General features: G+C 36.8%; 9 protein-coding genes across 18 annotated transcripts; 7 read left to right on the top strand and 2 right to left on the bottom strand.

Annotated features, from left to right (window-relative positions):
• The first annotated feature begins 507 nt into the window (after positions 1-507).
• LOC103837241 (F-box protein SNE) lies at positions 508-2,156 on the top strand. The gene has a single exon (XM_009113581.3). It carries the CDS (start codon positions 1,285-1,287, stop codon positions 1,975-1,977), a length of 693 nt encoding a protein of 230 aa, XP_009111829.2. The 5' UTR covers positions 508-1,284; the 3' UTR covers positions 1,978-2,156.
• Positions 2,157-3,113: 957 nt separating this feature from the next.
• On the top strand, positions 3,114-6,391 carry LOC103837240 (protein OBERON 2). 3 transcript variants are annotated; one of them, XM_009113580.3, is made up of 3 exons: positions 3,114-3,306; positions 3,757-4,888; positions 5,583-6,391. In XM_009113580.3, exons 2-3 carry the CDS (start codon positions 3,775-3,777, stop codon positions 6,203-6,205), a joined length of 1,737 nt encoding a protein of 578 aa, XP_009111828.1. In that variant the 5' UTR covers positions 3,114-3,306; positions 3,757-3,774; the 3' UTR covers positions 6,206-6,391. The 3 variants fall into 3 exon arrangements, with proteins under 3 accessions (XP_009111828.1, XP_033136579.1, XP_033136578.1); XM_033280688.1 differs by having other exon boundaries at positions 3,154-3,306; positions 3,791-4,888; XM_033280687.1 differs by lacking the exon at positions 3,114-3,306 and having other exon boundaries at positions 3,735-4,888.
• A 229-nt stretch (positions 6,392-6,620) lies between these two features.
• Positions 6,621-11,121, top strand: LOC103837238 (scarecrow-like transcription factor PAT1). Of its 5 annotated transcripts, none has more exons than XM_009113577.3 (4): positions 6,621-8,609; positions 8,738-8,760; positions 9,031-10,104; positions 10,498-11,121. In XM_009113577.3, the coding sequence occupies exons 3-4, from the start codon at positions 9,068-9,070 to the stop codon at positions 10,946-10,948; spliced, it is 1,488 nt and encodes a 495-aa protein (XP_009111825.2). In that variant the 5' UTR covers positions 6,621-8,609; positions 8,738-8,760; positions 9,031-9,067; the 3' UTR covers positions 10,949-11,121. The 5 variants fall into 5 exon arrangements, with proteins under 5 accessions (XP_009111825.2, XP_009111823.2, XP_009111827.2 ...); XM_009113575.3 differs by having other exon boundaries at positions 9,023-10,104; XM_009113579.3 differs by lacking the exon at positions 8,738-8,760.
• A 277-nt stretch (positions 11,122-11,398) lies between these two features.
• On the bottom strand, positions 11,399-12,089 carry LOC103837237 (F-box protein At3g28330-like). Its single transcript, XM_033280692.1, has one exon. It carries the CDS (start codon positions 12,040-12,042, stop codon positions 11,461-11,463), a length of 582 nt encoding a protein of 193 aa, XP_033136583.1. The 5' UTR covers positions 12,043-12,089; the 3' UTR covers positions 11,399-11,460.
• Positions 12,068-12,795, bottom strand: LOC117128409 (F-box protein At3g28330-like). The gene has a single exon (XM_033280691.1). The coding sequence runs from the start codon at positions 12,733-12,735 to the stop codon at positions 12,112-12,114; it is 624 nt and encodes a 207-aa protein (XP_033136582.1). The 5' UTR covers positions 12,736-12,795; the 3' UTR covers positions 12,068-12,111.
• A 508-nt stretch (positions 12,796-13,303) lies between these two features.
• Positions 13,304-14,275, top strand: LOC103837236 (40S ribosomal protein S27-2). 2 transcript variants are annotated; one of them, XM_009113572.3, is made up of 4 exons: positions 13,304-13,432; positions 13,529-13,630; positions 13,714-13,742; positions 13,897-14,241. In XM_009113572.3, exons 1-4 carry the CDS (start codon positions 13,430-13,432, stop codon positions 14,015-14,017), a joined length of 255 nt encoding a protein of 84 aa, XP_009111820.1. In that variant the 5' UTR covers positions 13,304-13,429; the 3' UTR covers positions 14,018-14,241. The 2 variants fall into 2 exon arrangements, with proteins under 2 accessions (XP_009111820.1, XP_033136584.1); XM_033280693.1 differs by having other exon boundaries at positions 13,324-13,428; positions 13,528-13,630; positions 13,897-14,275.
• A 243-nt stretch (positions 14,276-14,518) lies between these two features.
• Positions 14,519-16,654, top strand: LOC103837235. The gene has a single exon (XM_009113571.3). It carries the CDS (start codon positions 15,910-15,912, stop codon positions 16,432-16,434), a length of 525 nt encoding a protein of 174 aa, XP_009111819.1. The 5' UTR covers positions 14,519-15,909; the 3' UTR covers positions 16,435-16,654.
• A 44-nt stretch (positions 16,655-16,698) lies between these two features.
• LOC103837234 (enoyl-CoA delta isomerase 1, peroxisomal) lies at positions 16,699-19,113 on the top strand. Of its 3 annotated transcripts, none has more exons than XM_009113569.3 (2): positions 16,699-17,652; positions 18,043-19,113. In XM_009113569.3, exons 1-2 carry the CDS (start codon positions 16,937-16,939, stop codon positions 18,047-18,049), a joined length of 723 nt encoding a protein of 240 aa, XP_009111817.1. In that variant the 5' UTR covers positions 16,699-16,936; the 3' UTR covers positions 18,050-19,113. The 3 variants fall into 3 exon arrangements, with proteins under 3 accessions (XP_009111817.1, XP_033136581.1, XP_009111818.1); XM_033280690.1 differs by lacking the exon at positions 18,043-19,113 and adding an exon at positions 17,932-17,977; XM_009113570.3 differs by lacking the exon at positions 18,043-19,113 and having other exon boundaries at positions 16,699-17,759.
• Positions 19,037-20,129, top strand: LOC103837233 (DNA repair RAD52-like protein 2, chloroplastic). The gene is made up of 3 exons (XM_009113568.3): positions 19,037-19,594; positions 19,667-19,796; positions 19,889-20,129. The coding sequence occupies exons 1-3, from the start codon at positions 19,251-19,253 to the stop codon at positions 20,024-20,026; spliced, it is 612 nt and encodes a 203-aa protein (XP_009111816.1). The 5' UTR covers positions 19,037-19,250; the 3' UTR covers positions 20,027-20,129.
• The last annotated feature ends 169 nt before the right edge of the window (positions 20,130-20,298 follow it).

Here is a 20,298-nt window from a genome sequence, read left to right as displayed (position 1 = left end):
TTCAAAGCTGTATTTATTTTTACTAATATTTTTATGCTTATTCATTTTAGATAATATATTATTGTATATACAAAAGTCTAAGATATGTTAATTTTTAGACATGTATTATATGGTTTGCTAATTTTAAGCCGTTCTATCATCATATTATATTTTTAAAATAAATAATTTATATTTATGAAAATAATATTTATAAATTTATCAATTGAATATACTTTTATCATATTTATCTAAGTATAATAATTGTATTTTAACATGATCATGACTATAAAGTAGATAAAATAGGATATAAGTTATTTATTTTTCATTTTATAAACGATAACTTAAAATACATTAAATTATTATTAAAATATTTTTACACAGATTTATTAGAATTTTTAAAATATAATATATAATTATATATTATATTTAAAATGAAAATATATTATGAAATTAGTTACAAAGATTTTATATTATAAGCTTTAAAGAAATACATGCTAATTTTTATACATGTATTATATAGTTTGCTAATGTTAACCCATCTTACCAACATATTAGATTTTATTTTTGAACATAAATATTTTATACTTACGAAAATAAATTTATAAAATTTATAAATTTAATACAATTTTATTATATTTATCTCAATATAATAATTTTCTTTTAATATGATTGATTATGATTATATAATATATAAAATATTACAGAAATTTTTATTTTTTTATTTTATAAACGATTACTGAGTTTATTAATGTAGAATAATATTTCAAACTAATTTCGAAATTAGTGAAAATATTTAAATATAATTTCAAAAATGAAGATCTTGTAAAAATCTTTTAAAACAGATTTGTTAGATTTTTAAAATAAATATATTTATATTTAAAATAAAAAGATATCAAAAGATATTATGATTAAAATATTTTAAAGATTTATGTATTATTAGTCTTAATAAAATATATTTAATAAAATTTCTAAGTGATAGTCCAAATTAAAAAAAAAATCACACATAAAAGAAGTCATGAGTTCTCTTTTAATATATAATGTTTTTGTAATCAATCCGATACTTTGATTCGCTCTTATACCATATATGTGAATTACTATACATACATACTAACCAATTATGTTCAATCAATCATTGGATATACATATGTAGTTTTTTTCTGTCAATACATATGTAGTTTTGTATCAGTGTTAGGTAGGTAAGTCCATTGGTTATATCAGGATAGAAGATACGTTGGATATAAAAAGCAAATAAACAAGTAGTTATAAGTTCTATCGGTAGCTTTTAAAACAAAAAGACAACAAGTAATGATATATACTAAGGTTATAAAAGCAACAAGAACCACCCAACCAACATTAATTTTTATTCTTTTACAGATTGAATATAAACATCACTCCCTCTCTGCTTCTCACTCACACACAATATTTTTAGTTTTTACATATATATTTATATGCCCCTGTGTGATTTCAATAGCTGTATCAAATTATCAATCTTCTCTCTTTGTAAACACGAAACCTCTCTCTCTCTATCTTTCTAGTATCATGTCGAAGAAACGAATTGGAATGGTCGAGAAAAGTAACAACAAGAGACAACGAGTGAACCTTGTTCCCAAGTTCTCCATCAACGACAACCATGACGTGCTGGTAGAGATCCTCCGGCGACTAGACGGCCCTTCTCTATGCTCAGCCGCTTGCGTGTGCCGTCTTTGGTCGGCCGTGGCTCGCAACGACTCAATATGGGAAGAGCTCTGTTTCCGACAAGTGTCACCACGACCTTCACTTTCCATACGCTCCGTTGTGTCAGCTCTCGGTGGCTACCGACGTCTCTACTTCCTCTGCATCCGTCCCTTCCTCGCACGACTCCCTAAGATTCTCTGGAGCCAAGACCAGCTTCAGCTCTCACTCTCTCTTTACTGTGTCCACTATTACGAGCGCATTTACGTCGGCGCCGCGCCACCTTCTTCGCTCATGTTCCTTCGAATGCCCGTCAACGTCGTCTGATTAGCCTTTCACCGGAACGGCCTATAATAAACTATTAGTTCCTAAGTGTGTATTATTCTTTATCGTATATTATTATTTGCTACGATTTGTTACGGGTGTTCCATTTTTTCTTGTCAACACTAAGTTTCATCTTTCATTATAAGATTTATATTAATAAACGTGAGATCTTTTTTTCTTCACTCTCTACGTACTGCCAAATGCCAACGTGTAGCTGTTTTAGTGTTTTGTCTCTTCTGCTTTTTTTTCCCTTTTATAAACAAAAAGTCTAGAGCTCCAAATTCATTAATTCAACTTTTTGTTTTAATGTGAAAAATATATAGAGAAATTATATTGTTTCGCTGGAAATTTACTGCTTTTTAAACTATCCACTCTGTTGTTATATATGAATATACAGTATGATTTGTCTAAATGATAAGATTAAACATGGAAACCTTTGACCCAAAAAAAAAACATGGAAACCAAAGTGAGGAGTATACTGGTTAGCCAACAATCTAGAGTAATACTAGATGATATCTACAAACATACGCATACTAGAGTCCAACGCTTGACATCTTAAAAGCAAGAAATCATAGTCTAAAATTAAAAGTATATAGTGAATAAGACGAGCTAGAAATGGGATGGTGAATTGGATATCTTTGTATATGTACTTTTGTTGTTGGAGTATAGATTCGTTAAAAGCGGTCAAGCTAGCTGATGGACCACAAAGACAAAGGCATACAACTTTCTTTGCTAATCCCTATCAAAATGTATTAAAGGCCCATTCAACAACAATAACAGCCTGCCTTGATTTTGACATTCCCGTATCTACACTGGCCCATATAATTCGTTTTTGTGCTAATTTTACCAACATACAGGAAAAAAAAATCAAAGCGAAATTAAATAAAAATATATACGATTTTTATTGGTACGAATGAGTTTGAATGTAGCTCCCCTCAGTTTCAAAATAATTCATATTTTAGAAGAAAATTGTTTCAAAAAAAATATTTTTACATTTTTAATATATCATTTATTAAGTAATAATGGAGAGTCAATGGAGGGAGTGTAAGAAAATTTAGGAAAAAAACTGAAGTCAAAAGTCAACAAGACACAGAGATCACCGGCTGGTTCGGTGACCTTTACATAGTAAAGAAACCGGCAGCTGTGTGGAGCGGTTAGAACTTTCAACTATTTCAGTCAAACCCCCCGAACATTCTTCTCTCTTTCTTTCCTTTTTTCTCCTTAAAAAAATAAAATAAAAAGTAAATTATTCTTCTCCTTACAGGTTGTCTTTGCTCACTCTCCTCCCCCCATCGTTCCTCGGCTACATCTCCCGCCGTCTCTCCCGTTCCGGTGAGTCCTCCTCCTTTTTAGTTTACGCCCGGATCTGTTTTCTCTCTGTCTCTTGTTCCCTATGAGTAAAAAAAAAATGGAAACTTTCTTATACGAGTTGGTTTAATCTCGATGCTTGTTTTGAAAATCGGTTTAGATCAGTGACGATTAAGTTAGCTATACAGTCTCTAACCTTTGATTTAGTTGATATTTGTAACGAATCTGTAATATTCTCCGTCTTTTTCGTTTCGGATTTGTTTAATCACATGAGGCGAATAGGTTCGTGTCTTGTAATGAAGCTATAGAGAAGCCATTTACTCTTGATCTTGCTTGTCTTAACGACACAAGAACGTGCCTTTGTCTTTTAGAAAAAAAAAAGGGATTTTTCTAGGGATTTTGACTAATAATTTGGGTTAAAGTCAAATTCATAACTAACTATGTGAATGTGAGATTACATTACTTTTGATGCAGCCCTTTTTAACTTGTTGGATGGGCACATCATCAGGCTCCAACCACCCTCACCAGATGCTACCTCCACGTCATCAGCTCCGAACCGGAGCCCTCGAAACAACTCTCTCACTCGTCTCACACGAGGGCCATGAGCCACGTTCCAACAACAACTCTGACGCCATCCGCGAGTCCCCAGCCGAGAGCGCCAGCTCTCAAGAAACATGGCCGCTCGCTGATCCCGTAACAGCAAAGAAGAAGACGGCGGTGAAACAAAAGACAGAGCCTGAGGAACAACAACAACAACAACAACAACAAACCGTGATGCACCACGTCTCCAGCGCAGATAAAGTATCGGTCCGAGACATCGCTAGAGAAAGAGTGGAGATAGTCGCAGAGAGAATGCACAGGTTACCCGACGAGTTTCTCGAGGAGTTGAAGAATGGTCTTAAGAACGTTCTCGAAGGAAACGTCGAGGAGTTCGTGTTCTTGCAGAAGCTTGTTCAGAGCAGATCCGATCTGAAGAACCCCGCAACGTTACTCAGAGCCCACCGTTCCCAGCTTGAGATCCTCGTAGCGATAAACACTGGAATCCAAGCGTTCTTGCACCCGAACGTAACTCTCTCTCAGTCATCTCTCGTGGAGATATTCTTACACAAGAGGTGCAGAAACATACCCTGCCAAAACCAGCTACCAGCCGACGGCTGCCGCTGCGACGTTTGCGCCGCCAGGAAAGGCTTCTGCAGCCTCTGCATGTGTGTGATCTGCAACAAGTTTGATTTTTCAGTCAACACCTGCCGCTGGATAGGGTGCGACTCGTGTTCACACTGGACTCATACGGATTGCGCTATAAGAGATGGACAGATCACTGCAAAGAACGCGTCGGGTCGTTCTGGAGAGATGATGTTCAAGTGCAGGGCGTGTAACCACGCTTCTGAGCTGATTGGGTTTGTTAGAGATGTGTTTCAGCACTGTGCGTCGAACTGGGATAGGGAGTGTTTGGTGAAGGAGCTGGATTTTGTTAGTAGGATCTTCCGAGGAAGCGAGGATCAGAGAGGTAGGAAGCTGTTCTGGAAGTGTGAGGAGGTTATGGATAAGATTAAAGGTGGCTTGGCGGAGACAACGGCTGCTAAACTAATATTGATGTTCTTCCAAGGTAAGTGTATGTGTTTTATTATCAGTTTATATATTTTAACTGATTTAAAGAAATTTATATAGTATTTAAAAATATACAGATTTTTAAATGAGAAATTCCTTAGTATATCACTAAAAAAGTTTTTGTCACAGATATAACCCTTAAGGATCAAAATGACCAAAATATTTTATTAAGCGGTGTGTTTTAGGGTTTAGAGTTTAGAATTTAGTGTTTAGTGTTTAGATTTAAAGTGTGGAGTTTTGGGGATAGGATGCCAAATTTTTAAAACTAAAAAAATATTAAAATTTTCAAAATAAAAAATAAAAAATCTATTTTGGCCATTTTGTTTTTTTTTGAGGTTTATTTTTGTGACAAAACTTAAAAAGGTCTATTTGGGAGAATTGTTATTTTTAAATATAACATATGAATATTAATTAGTATTTACTACAATCCATCTTATGTACTTTTAACAAATAAATCTATACAAATTTTGTATGAAATCAAATTTATTAGTAAATCTGTATGATTGAGTAACAAGTTATTTGAATTTAGAATTTATAAATCATTAAACCAATAACTCATCTGGATTTTAAAATTATAGAACTAATAACACTAGATTTAGCTGAATTTTCAAATTTATTAAAATACATTTATGAATAAACATTACTGTGTGTGTTTAGTCTAACGCATTTTTGTTATTACAATGCCACTGAAGAGATTGAGTTAGACTCTGCTAATAGCTTTGAAAACGGAAGTCTCATAGCACCGCAAGATGCGTGCACCCGAATCGCCGAAGTAGTACAAGAGACTCTGAGGAAGATGGAAGTAGTGTCCGAGGAGAAGATGAGGATGTTCAAGAAGGCACGCATGGCGCTCGAGACGTGCGACAGAGAGCTGGAAGACAAGGCCAAAGAAGTGGCGGAGCTCAAAGCGGAGAGGCAGAAGAAGAAGCTTCAGATAGACGAGCTGGAGAGGATCGTGAGGCTGAAGCAAGCGGAGGCAGACATGTTCCAGCTTAAAGCCAACGAAGCTAAGCGGGAAGGCGAGAGGCTGCAGAGGATTATGCTTGCGAAAACTGATAAGTCTGAGGAGGAGTACGCGAGTAACTATCTGAAGCAGAGGATGAGCGAGGCCGAGGCGGAGAAGCAGTATCTGTTTGAGAAGATTAAGCTGCAGGAAAGCTCGAGGGTAGCAGCATCACAGAGCAGTGGTGGTGGAGGAGACTCGTCGCAGGTGTTGATGTACTCGAAGATACGTGATCTGCTTCAAGGATACAATCTCTCGCCTAAGGTAGATCCTCAGTCAAACGAGCGTCATCCTTTTAGATCCAACCCTTGATGCTTCTTCCCTTTCATATATAGTTTTCATATCCTAAAACTCATTGTAAACCGAATGTTTGTAGCCTTAATAACTCTATCTACTGCTATTTTCTAGTTTATGACATGTGTTCTCACTTTGTTGATATCAACTTGTTATTCTGTTGTGTGGTTTCTTTATTGGTTGATTAGGTGATTTATGAAACGCAAAGAGACTTTGATTGCAGAAGCAACAAAGTGTTAATTTTATTTTATGTATGTTCTTAAACTCTTACATTGGCTTTGATCTATCCAACTCTTCATCTTGGATGATTCTCTGATTACACCTGCAGGAGAAGAAATTGCTAGCAACAAAAAAATCATGGCTCATTCAATATATATTACAACCAAGCTCGTTTTTTTTTCTACACGACAGTATTTGTTTTTCTTATCTTGAGTTTGAAGAAAAAAATGTCTATTAGTGATTGTTCAAATGTATGGTAAGCTTGTTCACATATGCTCGGGTGGCAGGAACCATCATTCCTATTTGTACTCAAAAGAGAGAAACCAAAAGTTTGCACTCTCTCTCTTGGGTTTTGAACTAGGGGAACACCTTTCAGTTTAATCTACATAAAATGGCTCACTCATCGAATCATACTTTTTATCCTTTATCTAGTAGATTAAATATTTGAATATTTTGTTGGTAAAAAAAGTTGATTATTTACACTTTTACGGCAGCATAGATGATAAAATTGGTGCATATATTTTAGTTATTTATAATCTGAGAACTAAATGTATTATTTCTATTAAATGGGCACTAGGAAGACCATTTTTCTAAAAATCAGTTTTAGACATTTAAAAATCGGTATAGGCACCTATTTAAACTATAATCCTTTATAAAACCCATAATTATTACCTAGTGATTTCTTAATCATCGAGGAAGACTGCAGAATTTCTGCATTTCATCACCAAAAAAAGTTCTGGTTGGAGATGGTGTGAAAGTAGTTGAAGACACGGTTGATAGAATTAAGCCACGAAAAGAACAAGGAATGCAAAAAAGAGTTAGCATTAGATTTTATTTTAGTTCACAAGTCATGTAAATACAGATTCACATCACATAAATTGTCCATGTATCCTTCTTTGTATGAAGATACAAAAGGACAGATTTGATGTATATAAGTTTAGAAAACATTCCATATCATTTTTTTTTTTTTTGTAAAAAGTGATACCTACATGTTAGAATGGGAGGGTTGTTAAAAAGAAAAGATTAAAGAACAGCAAGGGGGTTTCGTTGTGGGGTCAACATTCACTTCACTTAACAAAAAGAGAGTAAAGGTAAAAAAGAAAGCTAATCTTCTATAATTTCTTACTGCTTGGGATTCTGATTCAATTATATCTTGTTGCTTTGCGAAAGTGAATCTACCCCTATATGACATTCTGACTTGCTATTCAAAAACAAAGAAAAAGAAAAAGATTGGAGTAATTTAGCATTTAGTTGCAAAGTCTTCAACTTGTATTTCGGTTTAATATGTTAGTTTATTCATAACCTACAATTTAACATAACCTACAATCTAAAAAAAAAACATAACCTACAATTTATTTATGAAAATGTCATCACGTTAGTTAGCAAAAAATGTCATCACGTCATTTGTTGATTCTATAAAAGACTATCTATCAAATATTTTCATTTAGTTTATAAAAATTCTCAGAAGTAAATAATGCTTTAAGTTAAATATACAATGATGGCTGTTCATATTTGACCACTTTACACTACTAGTATTTTTTTTTTTGTATTTTTCCTTATGATCCAACATGCTTCCGAACATGGATATATCAGTTCTAACTGAACGCTTCGGTTGGATCATCAAAATGGTATCCTAAAATTTGAACAAAACTAATTAGAAAACTTTAAACTTATTACAAACGTTTGGAAGTGATCAAATCAACATAGCTGTGTTTTCAACAGTCGTGTGTGGCATGGAATCACATAATTTGAATTCTAACATTATTGTAGTCTTTCTCTACGCGGTCAACATGCTATGACTTTGATTTTCTTTGGACTATGGTATTCTCCTCTTGTTTTGTTTTTTCCTCTTTTCTATATTCTTGAATTAAAAATAATTATGTTTTTCATACATTTTCCTTATAATATAGATTCGAATACTGAAAGTTGAAAAAACGGATTGAGACAAATATTGGACTGGGGACATGTATCTTAAATATAATTGATGTGGTGGTGGTCGAGACATGTTTGAGTGGTTTAATCGTTAATAACACGCCTGATTGAGATTCTTTTCTCTCTCTGGTAAGAAGAGTGACTTCTGTTTTAAAGTCACATGTGCCTCGTCTCCGACAGTTTTATCTCTCTTCTTGCTCCTTGGCTCTGGTTCACATGGTACTTCAATAAGATTCACTAACTTTAAGGTGTTTCATCTCAGAAGAGTCAGGTGGGTACTTCTAAGATTATTTTCTTTTTCTTCACACGAGCAATTCTGTTTGATCTTGAACTCCTCCGGTCACACATAAGATTATAAACCCTCTCTCTCTCTCTCTGTCTTGATACTGTCTGCTCAAGTAATCTAGCCACCGACCAAAAAGGTATGAATTTTTGCTGCTCTGTTGAGTTCTTGATCTTTGTTTTTATGAGTGGCTAGAACTGCTAAGTAGATTTGATTTGTTTATTATATATTCTTCAATTGATTGAATTATATTTTTTTTTCCTTGTTGGGTTCCTTAGCAAATAGAGGGATCTTGTGGTTATGTGTTACACAACTATATGTTAAGACTTAAGACAATTCAAGTCTTGACATGAGCTAGAGCTTCTCTTGAATGATGATTTTTTTATTATTTCTACTTGTAGTATTGCAGATTATTACAAGGTGTTAATCACACAAAGTGACAAGAAATGTACAAGCATACAAGACAAGAGATTGAAGCTTACTCCTTACCTCCTTTTGAGGCCAACTCTGTTGGTAAGCTTAGGTACATACCGGTTAACAACTCTCGTAAACGTTATTGCATGCTCGAGCCATCATCATCATTACCTGACTCTACGGTTTTGGTATCAAACAACAACAACAACTCGACACATGAGGATACGTCCGCCTCTTGTGTGACCGACGATTTTAATGACAAGATAAAGGAACTTGAAACAGCGATGATGGGACCAGACTCTTTAGACTTAGCCCTTTATTACAATGACTCATTTGTATCAACGCCATGTCAAGTGACTAATAGCTGGAGATCAACTCTAGAGGCGGTCTCTAGACGTGACCTAAGAGCTGATCTTGTTTCATGTGCAAAAGCCATGTCTGAAAACGATCTTATGATGGCAAATTCGATGATGGAGAAGCTGCGTCTGATGGTTTCTGTTTCTGGCGAGCCTATCCAACGGTTAGGAGCTTACTTACTAGAAGGCCTAGTGGCTCAGCTAGCTTCATCAGGCAGTTCCATATACAAATCACTTAATAGGTGCCCTGAACCCGCAAGCAACGAGCTTCTCTCCTACATGCACATCCTCTACGAGGTTTGTCCTTACTTCAAGTTCGGATACATGTCAGCGAATGGTGCTATCGCTGAAGCCATGAAGAATGAAAACAGAGTTCATATTATCGATTTTCAGATCGGTCAAGGGAGTCAATGGGTTACTCTTATCCAGGCTTTTGCGGAGAGGCCCGGTGGGCCTCCTTGGATACGTATAACGGGTATTGACGATATGACTTCAGCGTATGCTCGTGGAGGTGGGTTGAGTATTGTGGGAAATAGACTTGCAAAGCTTGCTAAGAAGTTCAACGTTCCATTTGAGTTCAACTCGGTGTCGGTGTCAGTGGCTGAAGTTAAACATAACAACCTTGGAGTCCGAACAGGGGAAGCTCTAGCCGTTAACTTTGCCTTTGTGCTTCATCATATGCCTGACGAGAGCGTTAGCACCGAGAATCACCGGTACATATTTTTGTTTTTTTTTGTTTTGAAACTTGTTAAAACATAATACGTATATGCTTGGGTGTTTACTTTGCCTTGACTCAGGGCCAGCTCAAAAGTTTCATGAGTCCTAGAGCAAAAAATAATTTAGAACCATAAAAATAATATTTATTTTAAGTTTTTATTAAATGTTATCAAAAGAATATCATAAATAATTTTTAATAAAATTTATTTTGAAAACAAAATTATTTTTATATATTTTAGACCTTTTTATTAATTTTTTTTTTGTCTAAAAGTGTACATATATTTAAAAAATTTCAAATCCTTGACTATTAAGATAGGGAGGAACACAAGATTGGATCCGGCCGGTTGCAACGTTTGTCCCTGCCTGACTGAGTATGTATATTTTTACAGGGACCGGTTACTGAGAATGGTTAAGGGCTTATCTCCCAAAGTGGTGACTCTAGTGGAGCAAGAATCAAACACAAACACGGCTGCTTTCTTCCCAAGGTTCATGGAGACAATGGATTACTATGACGCTATGTTCGAGTCGATTGATGTAACACTTCCAAGGAATCACAAACAAAGGATTAATGTGGAGCAGCATTGTCTTGCAAGAGATGTTGTGAACATCATTGCATGCGAAGGAGCTGATCGGGTGGAGCGGCACGAGCTCCTAGGGAAATGGAGGTCACGGTTTGGGATGGCTGGTTTCACTTCTTACCCGTTGAGTCTCCTGGTGAATTCCACTATTAAAAGGCTGCTCAGCAACTATTCGGACAAGTATAGGCTTGAAGAAAGAGATGGAGCCTTGTATCTTGGTTGGATGAAACGAGATTTGGTTGCCTCATGTGCATGGAAATGATACGAACACATATACATATATTGTACTTTCAGTTAAAGTGGTTTCTACATGTAGGCAAATTTAGTCACTCATTTGAATCTTCAAAATAATAGAGTCTAGTATTAGAGACCAGTGGAGATGAACAACAATGAGGACCGGCTCTAAAATTTATTAGACTTGTGAAAGAATTATCATTTGGAAACATGCATATATTTTGGTATGGCTTGGAGGCCATATAAACTATCTACATATTAACAATTTAACACTGATGCCATCCGCATAAAAAAATCTTTAATCAAATATTCTCACCACATGAAAGTTTTTCAAAACTTATTCATCTTGCACAAACGACTAACAATAATCACCCAAAATAATAACTACCCGAATAAGAAAACAAAGAAGTCTTGCAAATACAAACTCTTCTGAATGAAGAAGACGATATGTGTTTGTTAACGTTATATTCTTATCTTGTTACATATATAAAAAAAGACGTACGTTCTAGTGCTCCATCAGTTCCGGATTGCTGTCACTACTCATCCATGTAGTGTTGCAGTTGTTGTTGGCTCTGTAACACTTACCGTGTTTGGGATCCGATGAAGCCATTGTGGGAGAACGAACGGGACAAACCGTTTTCGTTTGATGATGATGTATGTACTTTCTATCCTGCTCTTGAGGGATATCATAGCTTTCGAGTCGTTAACGGGAATCATAATGGGACCGTCGCTTGACTCGTCTCTACCTTCACACTGACGGTGGATCACAAACTTACCGTTATGTAAGTTAATAGATAGCAAGCTTTCTCGTTCCGTGCTCCAAAAATAGGCTGTTTTCGCATCAAAGGGGTTTATCGTCATCGGAACATAGTCGAAACGGGTCAAGATAGAACCTGGGGAGATTTCAGATATTAGTTGCCATCCCTCGCTCTGTAGCCTCCACGAACATAACTTGCTTCCATCCACTATGTTCATGTACATGAGAAACCCTTGACAAGTTGTGCAAGCTCTTGTGAATTTGGTAGTTTTCTCCAAGTCAGGGAAAGGCGTAACACGGCATCGAACAGAATCTATGCTAGTAGCATAGGTATCCATGGATAATACAACTTCTTGATGATCCATGTTCTGGCCAACCCAGTGCAGGTTACCGTTCAAGCTAATCGGATACTCTAAACAATTGAAGTATAAAGACTAAGGAAGATGTAAAGTTTCGAGACTCCACAAGCCTGTCTCAGATGAATATATAAGACAGCTTAACTTCCTATCTCCCAACTTTTTATCAAAGAGGACAATCTTGTAACCCAAAAGGTGGCCGTTCTCAGTTCGTGTGACAAGTCCCCATTCCCAGAGATATTCGTCCGTTTCAAACCCTATAGGAAGCACATCAAGAATGATTTCTACGCATTCCCGTGAAACCGGGTTAGCCACGTAGAGGGATCCCTTCTCCATGAGGGTTGACTTTATATGGATCAAAATCAACCCAACATCGGAGTAAGCCTTGACTCTGACTCGTCCGTATATGGACTTGTGGTACTTGTCGGTCAGGAAAGACTCGATGAAAGAGCCCAAAGATCGCTTAAGTCCCCATGTATCGCATTGGTAGAGACCCACCATCTCTGAGGCAATACCATAGCTGCACATGAGCGACCATGAAGAAGAGGGCGAGATTTGGTGGAAGAATCTAAAAAGGTTACGAAAAAACGGAGATTCTACTATTGATTTCCACTGCTTGCAAACAAGTTTGAAACATGTGAAGCTCTTAATCGGTAATCTCGCAAGTACCATCGTCCATAGATCATCTGTCAAGGATTCCATCTTCCTCTCTTCTCTTCTGAGTTGCACTTTTACTATTAGGGTTTTCTCGATGACATATAGGGAATCATCTTATTGATGGAACTTTCTCGATATATAGTACTATCATATTAATATTTTTAAATACTATAACATAATTGTAAAACTATGTTTAGATTGCTTCTCTATTATTGAAGAGATTTAAGGGATGTTTCATTAATATTTTAATATATTAAATAACATATCAACATATTAAATTTTAATACTAAGCTACATATTAACATAACATAACTTTTAATATTACAAATTTCAGACTTTTCTAAAACTACTATAAACCAAATCTGGACGTGGTGAATAAGACCGATTACTTATTTTTAGTTTGTCGTGAGAGTTTATTGCAATCATGAACTGATTACTTATTTTTAGTTTTGTTTGCTGTAACTGTAAGGTTGGAGTAAATGACCGATCAAATGACCATCGTTGGCAATCAAAAGATTGGAGGAAATTAAATCATACGAAAAAAGAAAAGAATATTATTATGATGATCCACTAAATGGGCTGGGTCATTTGGGCCCAAAGTTTTGTCATCCATATATAAAGCCCGTAAAAAAATCCTTGAGCAGCCGCATTTGGAGAGTGAATTAGGCAGTTGCATCCTCCCTCTAGGTTTTCACCAATTCGTTTTCGTTGCTGCATTCCCTCAAACAAAACAATCATCATGGTGGAGTTTTCATGCCTTTGTTTCTCCTTTTTCTTTTTTTTTTCTTCTCTTGATGGCTTTGTTTGAATCTTTTTTTTGTGGATGTGTGTCTCTCAGGTTCTCCAAAACGACATCGATCTGCTGAACCCTCCCGCTGAGCTCGAGAAGAGAAAGCACAAGCTCAAGCGTCTCGTTCAATCTCCCAACTCCTTCTTCATGGTACCTTTTTTTTTAATCCCTTCCATAAGTTAAAATTAGATTCGATGCAAATTTAAGTCTGATGTTTGTGTGTTGTGTTGCAGGACGTCAAGTGCCAGGGATGCTTCAACATGTAAGTTGTCTGGAGAATTGATTTAGATAAATTTAATATAGAGTAGTTTTATTAAATGTCTTGTTTTATTTACTAGAGATTGGTATTGTCTAGAGGTTTTGTAATAAACGCTTTAGTAACCTCTTTGTTTGGTGGTGGTGGTGTTACTTTGCAGAACCACTGTGTTCAGTCACTCTCAAACAGTTGTAGTGTGTGGAAACTGTCAGACGGTTCTGTGCCAGCCCACCGGTGGTAAAGCTAGGCTCACTGAGGGTTGCTCTTTCAGGAAAAAGTGAGAGGATGAGAGATTTCACACAAAAGTTGTAGTCTTTTTCACAAATGTTGATGTGAGAGATGAGAGATCAGATCTTTTATTCAGTTTGGTTTTTTCTTGCTTAGTAGTTTTTCATGAACTTATGTTTTGCTTATGAGTAGATTGTTAAGGTATCATCAAACTACTAGTTGAGTTATTCATCCTCTGCGTTGTTCTTTGTCTTCAGTTTAAACAGCCGTTGTTAAATTTGAAGTTTATTGCTTATATAAAACACACTTATGAATGGCTTGTTGAAAAGCATTGTAATACTTGTATGATTAGAAGAAACTCAATGTCTTGAAAATGCTAAGCTACCAGATTAGTATTATCTTAATTGATGAATTGGATTCACACTTTAAACTAATGTGGATAAACCACAAGACTAAGTATAATCTGTAAAATCTAAAATATCTAGAAAACAATGTAGAGTGAGGATCAAAGTGTGGCAATAAGTGAAAGAGAATCTTATAAAGTTTATTATAAATCATGGAGCAAGAAAATTCGCGGCGCCTTGAAATGTGAGACCAAGTGCGTAAAACACTTTCCAATCATACAATACCCCATCACCCGCAATCAGTTTCCTCCATCTCTTCCTCTTTTTCTTTCTTCTCCAATTTTTAAAAGAGTAAAGAAAGAATAACTTTATGAAGAAATAAAAGAAACAGAAAGTAATTGAATAAAGTGGTTGTAAGAGAAGTAGTGAAGTACAGTGAATTTACGTTGCCGCTGGATCTCTAAAGCTGTCTGTACCGAAGCAACTTTCCAATTCTGATATATTTTTTCAGAAGTTTTTTTTTTGCTAACCGAGTATTCTGGCCCCACCGAAATGATCCAGACTAGAGATCGAAGTGAGCATGGACGCTGCCAGGATGTCACCATGTGGCTCACCGTGTAACGGTCTTCGGTCTCGGATGCTGCAGCCCATATGTAAATTCCGCAGTAGCTAAAGCTCGAACCCAGAGGCGAACATTCCAGCTGGAGCTCCTATACCACTAGACCAAAGCAACTTGTTGTTTTTTTTTTTTTTTTTTTTTTTTCAGAAGTTGGATGAAACTTCTTTTTTGGTTACAAATAACTCTTTTGTTTCTATAGTTATTGTCAAGTTGCTTTTGTAGGTAAAGTTAATCACATTTATTAAATAACAAAAGTCTTTTCTTTATCAAATCTTTAAACTGAGAATTAGTGATAGAGAAACGACCGAACGTATCCATATTATGATGTAAAGAACATGAATTCTAATATCGAAACATAACAAACATCTTTATTCGTTTTAAATCTAATAGTATGATGCTTTATACTTCATAACCTACCCAACTCATCGCCAAAGCAACCCGTCAGGTCACATTTACAAACCAAACTAAACGTAATCAAGATTCATTTAACAAAATACAATAAGACATTTCATATCCATACATAATACATTCGTGGAATCATTATTCGTAGAGTTGTTCATCAGTATCGCATATGTTGCAGGTAGTTGATTTAGAGATTACATGATGATGTAATGTGTTACCCAGCGTTAAAAAAAAATACATTCGTGAAATGTAAGCACGATGCAATTGGATGAAAGGGAACGTGACATATGATAAAGGCCATAAAGGTTATACAAAAAAAGTAAGAGAGCCACTATATCAAATGGTCTAAACCCACGTGTTGAATTGTGGGAAGATTGCTCCGCCATTAAGTAAACCATATAGCCGTTAATCAAACACTACGACAAGACTCATGACTCCTATATAAACCCTTCAAGTCTCTGACCACCAATGTTCCTTTCCATGCTAATTAAGCAACATCTTCTTATACATTATTTATACAAACACCATAAACAATTTATTGGTTAAAGCTTATAGCTCTTACAAAGATTACAAAAAAGAAATGAAGAAAGCTACGGCATTGATGAAACGTATCGTTGTGTTGTTGAGCTCCGTAAAGAACAAAACAAGTGCCTTCAAAACAAGACTCATGGTGTTGTCTCTCGTGAAACACAAGAATGTCGGGTTCCGTTCCATTTCCAACAAGATCCACAACCTCCTGGGCCATTCTGATGATCAAGACCACGACCAAGACCGAGACGAGAGCAAGGCTATAATCCTCTACAGCAGTGGTGCATCCACAGTGGCTCATCATGATAGTTACGACGTACTAGAGGAAGAAAGCGACAAGTATCCTGATCTGAGGCACACACTGTTCGAAGGGGATGAGGATTTTGGGGAGTTGGAGGAAGGTTCCGTGATAGATATGGTGAAGAACTCGAAGGAAGAAGAAGGAGAGAGTTTCAAGCTAGAAGACGAGATCGACCATGTCGCAGATCTCTTCATTTCAAGGTTCCATAAGCAGATGAAGCTCCAAAAACTCTTGTCCTTCAAGAGGTATCAAGAGATGCTAGCCCGAGGCACATAAAACTCATATTCATATAGTCTCATATTACGATATTTGCTAACGTTTATATTTTGTGTTGTCGATCATAAATCACTTGATCTTCTTATTTTTCTATAGGATCAAACATTATGATCTCTTTAATGTGTTTTCAATTATCAAGTTGGATTGAAAGGATTAGCTTTCTTATATGTGTTTTCCCAATTTGTTATTTTCCAATAATAAGAAACAATTCAAATCGAAAGGCGATGTGACACCAGAAAGTTACAAAGTCAATAGAATGACAGGAAATGTAAAATTGAGTGTTTGCAGTTATTAGCTTATTCGAGATCATCTAGATAAACAAAAAAAAAAGAAACAGCCTTGTTAGGCCCATTAAATGAAAATGATTTGTTAGGCCCATTAAATGATCCAACTTAGTAGAAAAAGATATTGGGCTCAAGCCCATTAAGCTGAGTCAAAACGTGACTAATACACTATCTAATACGCATAATTGCTAATCTCAGAGAGAGAGAGAGAGAGAGAGATGTGTACGTTGGAGAAGCGTGGTCAACTCTTCTTGCTGAAACTCACCGGCGACGGCGAACACCGTCTCAACCCCACCTTACTCGACAGCATCACCTCCGCCATCACACAGATCCGTTCCGATCCCTCCTCCTCCCAATCGGTCCTCATCACAACCTCCGACGGCAAATTCTTCTCCAACGGCTACGATCTCGCCTTGGCCGACTCCGATCCTTCTCTCCGCCCTGTCATGGACTCCAAACTCCGATCCCTTGTCGCCGACCTCATCTCCCTCCCTATGCCGACGATCGCCGCCGTGACCGGCCACGCCTCCGCCGCGGGGTTCGTTCTCGCGATGAGCCACGACTATGTATTGATGCGTGGGGATAGAGGGTTTCTGTATATGAGCGAGTTGGACATCGAGCTTGTAATTCCTCCGTGGTTTGCGGCGATGATACGGATGAAGATCGGTTCTCCGGCGGCGAGGAGAGATGTGATGCTGAAGGCGGAGAAGGTTACGGCGGAGCGGGGTTTGGAGATGGGAATCGTGGATTCTAGTTATGGTAGTGCGGCGGAGACGGTTGAAGGCGCCGTTAAGTTGGGGGAGGAGTTAGTTAGACGGGGTGTTGATGGACACGTGTACGGTGGGATGAGAGAGGCTCTTTTAAAACAGGTTCTCCACACGATTGGTTCAAATGAGAGCGTTTCCAATAGAATGCGAAACAGTGGATCTAAACTGTAGGTTTTTTTTTTGTCAAGTGTAGGTTGTTCAACCACGAATATAATTTGTACGAGTTGATAAAATAAAAAATAAAATAAATAGAGACCAAATGAAAGTAGCTAGATTTGTTTTTTTACAAATGAAATAGCGACCAAATAAATAGAGAGTTAGAGACCAAATGAAATTAGCTTGACCAAATGAAATTAGCTAAGATTCAGATGCTGTTGAGACGCTAATCGTATGGGAAAACCTTTGACATCAACATAAGTTTCAAGAAAAAACCTTGACATCAACAGATATGTTTTAAAAAAGCAGTGCTATTGGTGAAACCGTGATAAAGCATCTGAACAATGAATAAGAAGGCAACACTGAGAATTTTAAAGTGGATAATAATGATTTGGATGTAGAGGATAAGATGTCAATGCTGGAGTGGCTGGCTAACGAGTACATGCGTTTTGGTTGTGCGTTAGAGTTTGTGACTTCACTAACAAATCGCTCAGTTTTCCACGGGGGTTTGAAGGAATAGGAGGGATACTTTGGTACCAGCTTGATATGAATGCTTTTGATGAGGATTTGGATGTTTATGATGATGAATCTGATTAGCAATCAATCGAATTGTCACCATTGCTGGTTCAGGAAGATGGTCCACCACGGAGCTTGAACCAGCCTGCGTAGACTATCGGGACCACGCAGAAGATAACCGAAAACTAAACAGAAAACATTTTTTTGCATCAAAAACTTCATATTTTATTAAACTCATTCAAAGAGGTTGGTCTCGAGAACCATCCAGTTTTGAACCAAAGGTTGAACATGGGAAAATACACTGCTCAGAGACTTAGTTTCTTTTGCAAGAAGACTGGCTCGGACGTTTTGTAAACGAAGAATAAAAATAATGGAACAAAACATAAATCACATTTTAAGATGTAAAAAATCGTTAAACTAATAGTTATTCTCCCTTCGATGTTTTCAAGAACCAAACCACTTCCGAAAAATGGACTGCCTTTGTGCCGATAAAATGCAAAAAATGATTTGTAACGGTTGAATTCAATGAAATAAACGGCTGAATTCAATAAAATAAATATTAATAAATTGAAGTAAATCAATATACTAAGAACTTCCTCGGTTTTAAGAAGAATGTAGTTTTGGAGTTTTCACATAGTTTAAGAATAAATTACAATTTCGAAAATAATCATACTTTAATAAATATTTTACAAACAAAATTTATCATATATACTAGTTGTTTTAACTAATATGGACAAAATGAATAAAAAAATTATAAAATTACATTGAAAGCCTAAAATTATAACTTTGTGAAATAAATAAAAACCTTAAAACTATATTCTCATTGGAGGGAGTATAGTTTTGAATATGTAAACCAAAGTCAGATAATATTACAAATGCTTACATATGGAAGCAAAATCTAAAATGCATTAATGAGATATGTTACCAATTTAAAAAAAAAAAAAAAAACTTTAAAAGAGAGGGTTGGTTTGGGTTTCCCCACCTATCCCACCTACCTCTACTGCTTGAGAAAGAGAGAGAGAGAAGAAGAAGAAGAAGCAGACAAATCTCGTCTCACTCTTTTCCTTTGTCTTCTTCCATCTCCTCCTCCACAATGTCTTCACAAATACAAACCTCCACGACCGTCTTCAAAAACTCCGCCCCATCTACCGCCTCCCAAAGACTCTTCCCACTAAGAACCGTCGCCGTTCGCCAAGAAACGTCAACGGCGTGGAGAGGAGTCAGATGCAGCGGCTTTGGAGTCGGTGGAGACGCCTGGAAGCAAAGAGCGGTTCCTAACTCCAACTATGTGGTCCCTATGGACGACAAGTTCTCCTCCTCCTCCATCACTCGGCCTCTGATTGAGATTCTTCGTGATCTCAACAAGAAGATCCCTGATAACATCGTCAAGAGCCATGGTCCTGGATCCAATGCCGCTTCTTCTGGCTTCATCCCATGGTACTCTCCCTTAACCTTGTTGTTGTTGTTGCTTTCTTGATTTGAGTTCTTGGACCTTTTGTCTTCGTTTAGGTACCATGCAAACCGGATGCTAAGCTTCTACGCACCAGGTTGGTGTGGGGAAGTTCGAGATGTTATTTACTCTGAGAACGGTTCTGTTACCGTTGTTTATCGTCTCACCATTCGTGGCTCTGATAGTGAGGTAAAGCTACATGACTTCAACGTTTGTTGCTGTCTTTCTTTCTCTCTGTGTGTCACACACTATTCAGAACCTGAAGTTTCCATGTAATGCAGGCACATCGTGAATCTACTGGGACAGTAACGATGACTGATGATCACATAGACGGCCCAGTTGCTGCAGCTGAGGAAATGGCATTCCTCAGAGCATGTGCTCGGTTTGGTCTCGGCTTGTATCTCTATCATGAGTCGTAGGGCATGTATAAGTGTGCTTACCTTCTTTTTGGTTGATGCGTCTATGTGAATCTGTAATGATGTTCACAAAAAATTTATAAATAATATAAGCATTTTGGATTTATACATTTTTCCCTTGTGTTATTCCGTTTTTTTTGTATGTTTTTGTGTACATGTGAGCATCATGATCTCAGAAGTTTTGGACCCATATATCTAAACTCAGTACATGTTGCAAAGAAACACAGTGATCCCCTAGAAGTGCACGGATAGACATGTCTAGCTTTGAGCTTACG

Source organism: Brassica rapa, chromosome A09 (assembly GCF_000309985.2).
Source record: "Brassica rapa cultivar Chiifu-401-42 chromosome A09, CAAS_Brap_v3.01, whole genome shotgun sequence".
NCBI classification, from domain to species: Eukaryota; Viridiplantae; Streptophyta; class Magnoliopsida; order Brassicales; family Brassicaceae; genus Brassica; species Brassica rapa.
This window is presented reverse-complemented; position numbering and strand designations above follow the sequence as displayed.

Coding starts and splice junctions, on each gene's coding strand:
- LOC103837241 (XM_009113581.3), top strand. CDS start 1,285: ATGATATATACTAAGGTTATAAAAGCAACAAGAACCACCCAACCAACA.
- LOC103837240 (XM_033280687.1), top strand. CDS start 3,751: ATGCAGCCCTTTTTAACTTGTTGGATGGGCACATCATCAGGCTCCAAC. Junction 4,889..5,582: donor AATATTGATGTTCTTCCAAG/GTAAGTGTATGT, acceptor ATGCCACTGAAG/AGATTGAGTTAGACTCTGCT.
- LOC103837238 (XM_009113579.3), top strand. CDS start 9,068: ATGTACAAGCATACAAGACAAGAGATTGAAGCTTACTCCTTACCTCCT. Junction 10,105..10,497: donor GTTAGCACCGAGAATCACCG/GTACATATTTTT, acceptor ATATTTTTACAG/GGACCGGTTACTGAGAATGG.
- LOC103837237 (XM_033280692.1), bottom strand. CDS start 12,042: ATGGATCATCAAGAAGTTGTATTATCCATGGATACCTATGCTACTAGC.
- LOC117128409 (XM_033280691.1), bottom strand. CDS start 12,735: ATGGAATCCTTGACAGATGATCTATGGACGATGGTACTTGCGAGATTA.
- LOC103837236 (XM_033280693.1), top strand. Junction 13,631..13,713: donor CTCCCAACTCCTTCTTCATG/GTACCTTTTTTT, acceptor GTTGTGTTGCAG/GACGTCAAGTGCCAGGGATG. Junction 13,743..13,896: donor TGCCAGGGATGCTTCAACAT/GTAAGTTGTCTG, acceptor GTTACTTTGCAG/AACCACTGTGTTCAGTCACT.
- LOC103837235 (XM_009113571.3), top strand. CDS start 15,910: ATGAAGAAAGCTACGGCATTGATGAAACGTATCGTTGTGTTGTTGAGC.
- LOC103837234 (XM_033280690.1), top strand. CDS start 16,937: ATGTGTACGTTGGAGAAGCGTGGTCAACTCTTCTTGCTGAAACTCACC. Junction 17,653..17,931: donor CGAAACAGTGGATCTAAACT/GTAGGTTTTTTT, acceptor TGACATCAACAG/ATATGTTTTAAAAAAGCAGT.
- LOC103837233 (XM_009113568.3), top strand. CDS start 19,251: ATGTCTTCACAAATACAAACCTCCACGACCGTCTTCAAAAACTCCGCC. Junction 19,595..19,666: donor TCTTCTGGCTTCATCCCATG/GTACTCTCCCTT, acceptor GTCTTCGTTTAG/GTACCATGCAAACCGGATGC. Junction 19,797..19,888: donor TTCGTGGCTCTGATAGTGAG/GTAAAGCTACAT, acceptor CATGTAATGCAG/GCACATCGTGAATCTACTGG.